This window comes from Amphichorda felina, assembly GCF_050947745.1.
Source record: "Amphichorda felina strain 45539 chromosome Unknown scaffold_7, whole genome shotgun sequence".
In the NCBI taxonomy this organism is placed as follows: Eukaryota; Fungi; Ascomycota; class Sordariomycetes; order Hypocreales; family Bionectriaceae; genus Amphichorda; species Amphichorda felina.
Genome location: NW_028145043.1, coordinates 770605 through 778545, shown reverse-complemented (window position 1 = coordinate 778545; position 7941 = coordinate 770605). Strand labels below are relative to the sequence as shown.

Below are 7941 nucleotides of genomic sequence, written 5' to 3'. Positions count from 1 at the left end.
TGGCACAACATAGCAAGGGAGAGGCCTAAAATAGCAAAAGGAAACAAACTGCAAGCTTCGTTTAACATGCCTTTGATTTTAAACGGAACTAGGCCTATAAATACTACACGATATAAACGCCGAGATGCTGGGATCTTGTACTCGTATAGACTGTTAACTGACTAAGTGAAAAGTCCCCTTATACACACATTTCAAATTCTTCATAATATATTTCAGATTACCTAGCTTCTTGATCTATAAGATCTTATTCTCTCTTGAGATAATTCAGTATGCAGGCAACTAAGGCAATGTTTACGAAGCTGATATTCATCGGGGCGAAGTCGAGTTAGGTAGAGAAACACCTCCACGAATATTTTGACATCGTGGAGACGAAATACCCCCAAATTGCGCCTAGGCTGCTTAGGACTCCTTATGCAAAACTCCAGTGAGCTCCCACATTCTATAGAGAAATATCGTCTAAGTAGGTATGTTGGGGCTAATATTCCGAGTTAGAGGATCGCCTCATGCAACGCCAGGAACTAACGACCCGTGGCACGTATCCGTGAAACTCCGCCGCAATGAGGACTTCAAAGGAAGTGGTGTATCTCTGCACATATATCCAAACGGAACAGTGGTACCCTCTAAGGCAAATTACCCCCATATACAGACGAGCCCAGCAACAGCGGAAGATTTGGGGGAAGAGAACTCATGTTGGCTTGACCCTGAGTTTGTTGCCAAATGGAAGGCGTCAAAGGAGGCCAAGTCCAGTGATACGAAGAAGAGAAATGATGGCTAAGTGGAAAATTTCCAAAAGCTACTTCTTAAAATGACACACAGAAGTAGCAAAGATATTGGATATGCCGGGGACTTCCATGGATACAACACGTATATAGGGATGTATTTGCCGTATTACATACGGAGAGGAATGGTAAGTATCCTAAGATAGTTACCGGTTAGAGAACTATCACTTAGTATGACGAGTAGGGTAGATTGAATGGGCACCACTATAGAGTGATTAAGTTAGATATTAAATTTGCTAAAAGCTTGCTCTGAGTGCCTACTCACGTCTATTATCAGTAGCTACATCATAGCGATCGGGACGGACGAGATCAAAAGGTAGCATTTCAGTCAGCAGATCGCACGGTAATAATATCTATAAGTATCACGAGTCTAGCTATACGGTGACGCCCTATCTATTCTTACTAGATATTCCATCTATCATATGATCGAGCTGATATGCATGCATTAACTAACCGACTACACTTGCCTCGGGCAATCTAAATTCCCCGGGCCCGGGCCTTATAGAGGCTGTAGCCCTACCACCGCGTCACGGACTACGGTGCCAGCATAGTCTGCTTTGATGGCAACTCTACAAATTACACTAACAAGACATACTTGAAATATAAAAAGCACGATGTATTGTGTTAGTAGTGGATGCCCACGTTCGTTGCTTTTGCAGTTAGGAGGCCACGACCGACCACTACGCTAGGAAAATCGGCCCTACGAGATCAGAGGTTATTCCAATCATATATATAAGACGGGAATCAATCGCATGAATGATCAATGCCATCATTATTATTCTTTATGACTAAATTACGTGGTTATTGCCTTTTTCGTGTATACTACTATCTTATTATTCCATGAGCCGTGACCTCGGGGTTAATCTAGCCTACCTAAACCTCAGAACCTTTATATTGCTGTTGTTGGCATTTATGGTGTTAATGCCTTCTACCCCTGCTTTTGTCATGGCGAATCTCTTTAAGCCCCACTTACGAGGCCGCCCCTCAACAATAACCTTCTTGTTGTGGGTCTTTTGTTCGTGTTTATGTGCATTCCCTTTAGCTAAGGTCCGCAAAAGGTACGGATACTTCGTAGTAGTAGTATAGGTAATCATGAGAGATCCCCGCAGCGCCACGCTACGATAATTACACACCTCCATAGATCAAAAATATCATCAGTAATATACTACCTCTTACTACGAGCGCTACTGCAAGAGCTGTTATTATCTATATATGGGGTAGCAAGTTGCATTTGCCTCCGCCTATTGTTACGAGACCTATTACTATTTCTGACTGCGAGGCCTGCCTCTGAGTATATCAAAACATTGCTGCTAATTATGAGGCCTCTATGAGCGCTATAATGATTATGATACGCCGAGGAAATATATATCGTTGATGTGCAGCGTTTCCCCAAGCTGGGGTTTTTTTTTAGTATTGTAGTAGTTGCAGACAGACCTTGCCCAAGCAGGTACGATGATATGTGATCGTAGTAACTGCGTGAATGACCAATAACGGGGCGGTGGCCCGTGCGTTGATATACAAGGATCATTGATCCCCCACGTCGAATCGCAGCGGGGCATCATTATCCCAGGACCTCCAGCAAGCTTTTGTCCTCATCCTCCTGTGGCTGGCTGATTGTCGCATACATATTTGCTTACACTCAACAATCTTATTTTGCCATCTCGAGTATACCTTTTTCCATAATTACAGATATCGCAATCATGGAAGACCAATTCGGTGGCAGAACCGATGACGATCTTTTCTACGATGACTTCGAGCCGGTGGAGAGCGAAGCCGTCGTGATTGAACAGGCGCCGAAACCCGCGCCAGAACCGGTCCCCTCTGCGCCCAGCAACGACGCACCCTCAGACAAAGCGGAAGCCGCCGCGCCCCCTGCTGCACCTTCTTCCCACGAGCCTCAGGGTCTCGCAAGCTCGCGCTATGCCGACAAGCCGTCGCCAGAACCCAAGGCACCCTCACAACCACCCAGCGATGCCAACAAGCCGCCGCCGAATGCCCCCACCGCGCCCAGGGAGAAGCCGCAGCGGCAGCCGGGCCAGAATCCCCAGGTATCCAACGCGGCGCGCCTGCAGTCGGGCGCAAACCCGCGCCAGAAACTGACGGAGGCGGAGTTGGCCGCCAAGATGGAGCAGATGAAGCTGCTGGCCGCCGAGAAGACGCGCAAGTTCGAGAAGGCGGAGAAGGACCAGAGGCAGCACGCCGAGGCCTACGAGCGGGGGATGGAGGAGGCACGCAAGCGGCGTCTCGAGGCGGAGCAGCGGCGCAAGCGCGGCGAGGAGAACCAACGGAAGCTCAACGACGAGCGCGAAAAGAATCGGGAGCGCAAGCTGAAGGCCATGGGCATGAAGGAGGGCGGCTGGGATGAGGGTAAAGAGGCGATGGCGGAGGAGGAGGCTAAGAGAGGCTTCAAGGGTGCCAATGGCGGAATTAGAGGCGCCCGGAGGGGCGGTCTTGGAGGGAGTCGGTACGCCAGAGACGGAGAGGACCAGCCCGACGTAGACCGATTCCTGGATGACCGTCACCGCGGCGGGCGTGGAAGAGGCCGTGGCCGTGGAAACGCGGGTCGCGGTGGACGGGGAGGCGCTGATGGAGCCCCGGCGCGTGCCCCAGAGCCGAAGCAGTCAGTCCCCAAAACCGAGGACTTCCCGGCGCTCCCTTCAGACGGCCAAAAGAAGGCCGAACCAGCTGCCCAGCCTCTCAAAGCCCCTGAGCTACCCCTACCGCTTGCGCCGGGTGCGAAGTGGGACGACGAGATGGAGGCCCTAGACGATTTGAAACAGAATGGGCAATAGTGGGCGCCCTCTATGTCACCTCAGAGTCTCAAACATAGTATGAAGAGGTGGACTAATGGAACACACGGAACGGAAACTCGGAACAGCGATTTCAAAAGTGAAAATATGATACCTTTATTGAATAGCCAGAAAGCCTCAGCGTCTAACGAACTTTGACCAAGACAGGATTTGGCACATCCCCAAACTAAAAAGATCGTCTTGAATAAAATAATCCTTCTAGTACATTGCAGTTCAACGACGAAGTGATCAAGGACAATCTGCCAACGTGATAACAAGTCACAGTGGTATTATTTATGATGAAACTCCATACTCTCTCTCTGGCAATGTGATCCCAAACGTCCTCCCGTTGCCCCTAGGTCTGAAGTCGCCGAATTCCAAACGCCGAATTGCCATGCAAATAGAATATCAGTACATGGGATGGCCTGCGGTATGGCTCTACCATCCGCCACCACCACCACCACGATACCCCCTTCCTCCTCTGCCGCCCCTATAACCGCCACCGCGAGGTCCCCGCGGTCCACCACCGGGGCCATCATCGTCCATCGATTGCCTCGGTGCGCGGCCCTTCATCTCCTTGGGAAACTGGTCATACACCTTGCGCATGTGCGCGTATCCCAGGTGCATCTTTCCGTAAAAGTGGTCGGCGAGACGCCGATCGTTATCCAGGCGACTCAGGTACGCACCGCAGACGTCGCAGACCTGCAGTTTCTGGTGGCCCGAAGGGCCCGATGTGTCGGAGAGGGCCTTGAGTTCGCGCTCGCGCTCGGACTTGGCCTGCGAAGCCTGGCGGACGCGGAAGAGCTCGTCCTGTGCGCGCGAGACCTCGCCCATGGACCCGAGAATCTCAACTTCAAGAAGGCCGTTGTTGATCGAAGATGAGAGTTCGGATATGCCTTTGAGCTGCGTGTTCTATTAGCAAGGGTATTCAGAGGGAGATTTTAATGGATGCCATCACGTACCAGGACGTTTGTCTGCCGGATCTCGTCGGGCGTCTTCTCCAGCCGTCGTTGCGCAGCTTCGATCCTGCGGTTGCACTCGTCGATGTACTTTTGGAGATCGCGCACATAGTCGTACTCGAATCCATAGCGCTGCTTCTCACGCTCCGGCAGCGCCTCATATTCCGCCTTGAGGCTCTCGGCGTGGACCTTGGGGCACTGGCCAAGATCCTGTTTCGTGTTGGTGAAGAGATCATGCGGGCACGTGCCGACGAGGTACGACCGGCAAACTTTGGGGTCCGTCAATGATAGCTGGGCGCTCCTCGAGGTCGTGGAGGCGCCCATGAGCTGCTCTAGCAGCTTCCTCTGTTCGGCGGCCATGGCTGCTGTTGTCCGTGGTCAGGTGGTGGCGGTGCTGTTGCGATTCGCGATTCAATGCAGGTTCGAGAAATTCCGGCGCAGAGGCTGGAGGACTTGCAGGGGTTGGTTTCCAGGCGTCAGTGGGGTGAGCTTCCTAGCTCCGCCTCCACACCCACTGTGGACACGGGCGAGTTCTGCCGCCTTCCACCGCCCATATTGACGCCCTCGGGTCCATACCTAGGTAACTGGGCTGTGCGCCCCCGAGCTGAAGCCAGATCCATCGTCACGGTGAGATGCGATTCTCGCCGGATCGTGTCCGCTCCTTGCATTCTCCACCATGCGCTTTCCTTTCCGCTGGCTGCTGCTAATTGCGCCCAGTTTTCTTGTCGCGGAAGCATCAGATTACCATGAACAGTTAACACTACGACCGCTTCCCTTCTCGTCCCTCCTTGCGAGCTTCAACTTCCGATCCAACACGTCTTTGACCGACTTCGAGTCTCAAAACTTTCGCCTGTTTCCACGATCATTGGGCCAGATTCTTCAGCACGCTGGCACAAAGGAGTTACACCTGCGATTCACATTAGGGAGGTGGGATGCCGAGAGCTGGGGGGCTCGGCCCTGGGACGGAAAACGAGAGGGCGGCACGGGCGTGGAGCTATGGGCATGGCTGGACGCGTCCTCGGATGAAGAGGCGGATCAGAAGTGGTTGACCCTTACCAACGCTCTCTCCGGGCTATTCTGCGCGAGTCTGAACTTCATCGACGAGACAAGGACCATTCGCCCTGCCAAGTCCTTCCAGCCGGAGGGAGACCACTCAGCCGATGCGCTGGCGAATATGAGGCTGTTACATGGGGTCTTGCCGCACGAGGTCGTTTGCACGGAGAATCTGACCCCATTCCTTAAGATGCTCCCGTGCAAGGGCAAGGCGGGCATTGGAAGTCTGCTCGATGGGCACAAGCTGTTTGACGCGTCGTTCCAGAGCATGGCTATCGACGTTCGTCCAGTCTGTCCTCCGGGTGAAGAATGCTTTCTCGAGGTGGAGGAGACAATTGACATGGTGATGGACATTAATCGGTCTAAACGACCTCGAGGTAACTTATAGTGTCACGTCACAGCTTCGATCAAGCATGCTAACGTCGTCAGATAACCCCATCCCCAGGCCAGTCCAGGGACATGAACTTGTCTGTGACCAGTCAAAGTCGTACCATGCGGACAATGTTTGCTTCCCAATTGACCACCTGGAAAGCCCGGACTGGAACTTGGCGCAAGTCTTTGGCCGCCCCATGAAGGGTACATGTCCCCTGGGAGACCCAGAGGAAGCGCCAGTGTGTATCCAGGTCCCAGACTCGCGCGATGTCTTCTCGACGGAAGGATCCCAGGAGAAGAAGGCGGCCGATGGCCAGTCACGCTGCTACACACTGAAGGGAGACGATGACTTCACACTGGTTCTTGCTAACCTTGGTGGCAATGACAAGAGCACTAAGGAAATTGTGAAGCCGGAAACACCTCTGTTGTATGCAGAGCGCAGTTTCACTGGCTACGGTCAGGAACATGGCGGTGTGCAAGCCATTCTCACCAATCCAAGTGATGAGGAGGTCGAATTCGTCTACATGGAGTCTTTACCGTGGTTCATGCGCATTTACCTGCACACACTGTCCACCTACATCTCGACGTCGACCACGACATCCACCACCTCCTCAACGCCATCATCAGATATCATCAAGGAAGTCTTCTACCGCCCTGCTCTTGACCGAGCCCGCGGCACACAACTGGAGCTTGTCCTGCGCATTCCTGCCCGCCACACAGTTTTCCTAACGTACGACTTTGAGAAGTCGATTCTGCGTTACACCGAATACCCCCCAGACGCCAACCGCGGTTTTGATGTCGCCGCCGCCGTGATCACGATACTCTCCCCCCGAGCCATGAACATCCGTACCACCAGCCTGCTTCTCTATCTCCCCACGCCTGACTTCAGCATGCCTTACAACGTGATCATCTTCACATCGACGGCTATCGCGCTGGCGTTTGGTGGGCTGTACAACATTCTCGTGCGGCGGTTTGTCGGGGCGGATGAAGGGCCCCCGTCGCCGCTCAAAGCCAAGTTGACGAAATTGAAGGAGAAGTTTAAGAAGAAGCCAGCAATATCAGCACAAGCAGGCGAGACAAAATAAAACAATCGAATCTTTTTTTTAATACCGTTTGCGTGTTGGTGCTTTTGACTCCGGATCGTGATACAAATTGTTCCCATTGCCATATTCTGACAGTGGTAGTCGCCTCTCTCAATCCAAGTGACGTGTGACATCATGTCTAATACTCTCTCTGACTTATCCATTCTAATATGGGTGTTAAAACTCCTCTAAGCCCGTCATCCATGTCTTTATTGTTATCTAGTAGCTATCATGCACACATCCATGAAGGCTTCATTACGTCATGTTTCGATACACGACGACTGCGTCCCTGACAATGCGCAAGATATTTAGTTAATCTCGCATATCAGGAGGCTGTTGTTACGGAACTTCAACTCCTTCAAAAATTGACTCCTCCCTTAAGATGGCCCAATCCGGGACGTCATGGGCTCAGAAGCCTCCATACAGGGCGCCACCAGAGGACTTCCAGCCCAAGCTCCTGGGCCGTTGTCACTGCGGACAGGTCAAGTATCTCCTCAGAAGAGACGCGCCGTTGGCATCAAAGTTCTGTCACTGCGATGACTGCAAATCCATACACGGTTTGCCGCCCAATCCCCCCCAAATCTCCCTCGAATCTCTGACCAAGCTTCCACTAGGGGCACCCTTCCAGTGGGCAGCCATATTCCACAAGACGGACATGGCCTTTTACCACCTTGATCCCACAGATCTCCAGTTCTACAACTCCATGGGGGAGGGCAACGGCGAAGAGGTCAAACCCCCACTTCCGTGCAAGGTGCGCTGCAGCAAGTGTGGGACATTGCTGCTGGACGAGGGGCGGAACATGGTGCTGTTGTTCCTCACGACGCTGCGTTTCCCCAGCGAAGAGGCGAGGAGAAAGTTCGACGTGCAGTAAGTCCCTCCAATGCAAATGTATGCAGTTCAAGGGGCT

General features: G+C 52.5%; 4 protein-coding genes across 4 annotated transcripts; 3 read left to right on the top strand and 1 right to left on the bottom strand.

Annotated features, from left to right (window-relative positions):
• Window positions 1-2479: 2479 nt before the first annotated feature.
• On the top strand, window positions 2480-3571 carry ACO1O0_007043 (uncharacterized protein; the record flags this gene model as incomplete). The annotated part of the gene is made up of 1 exon (XM_083196419.1): window positions 2480-3571. The coding sequence occupies one exon, from the start codon at window positions 2480-2482 to the stop codon at window positions 3569-3571; it is 1092 nt and encodes a 363-aa protein (XP_083047627.1).
• Window positions 3572-4006: 435 nt separating this feature from the next.
• LUC7 (LUC7 domain-containing protein) lies at window positions 4007-4887 on the bottom strand (the record flags this gene model as incomplete). The annotated part of the gene is made up of 2 exons (XM_083196418.1): window positions 4007-4471; window positions 4531-4887. 2 exons carry the CDS (start codon window positions 4885-4887, stop codon window positions 4007-4009), a joined length of 822 nt encoding a protein of 273 aa, XP_083047626.1.
• A 54-nt stretch (window positions 4888-4941) lies between these two features.
• Window positions 4942-7037, top strand: GPI16 (GPI-anchor transamidase subunit GPI16; the record flags this gene model as incomplete). Its single annotated transcript, XM_083196417.1, has 3 exons — window positions 4942-4988; window positions 5245-5957; window positions 6010-7037. The coding sequence occupies 3 exons, from the start codon at window positions 4942-4944 to the stop codon at window positions 7035-7037; spliced, it is 1788 nt and encodes a 595-aa protein (XP_083047625.1).
• A 379-nt stretch (window positions 7038-7416) lies between these two features.
• Window positions 7417-7905, top strand: ACO1O0_007040 (Mss4-like protein; the record flags this gene model as incomplete). Its single annotated transcript, XM_083196416.1, has 2 exons — window positions 7417-7591; window positions 7649-7905. 2 exons carry the CDS (start codon window positions 7417-7419, stop codon window positions 7903-7905), a joined length of 432 nt encoding a protein of 143 aa, XP_083047624.1.
• Between the last annotated feature and the right edge of the window lie 36 nt (window positions 7906-7941).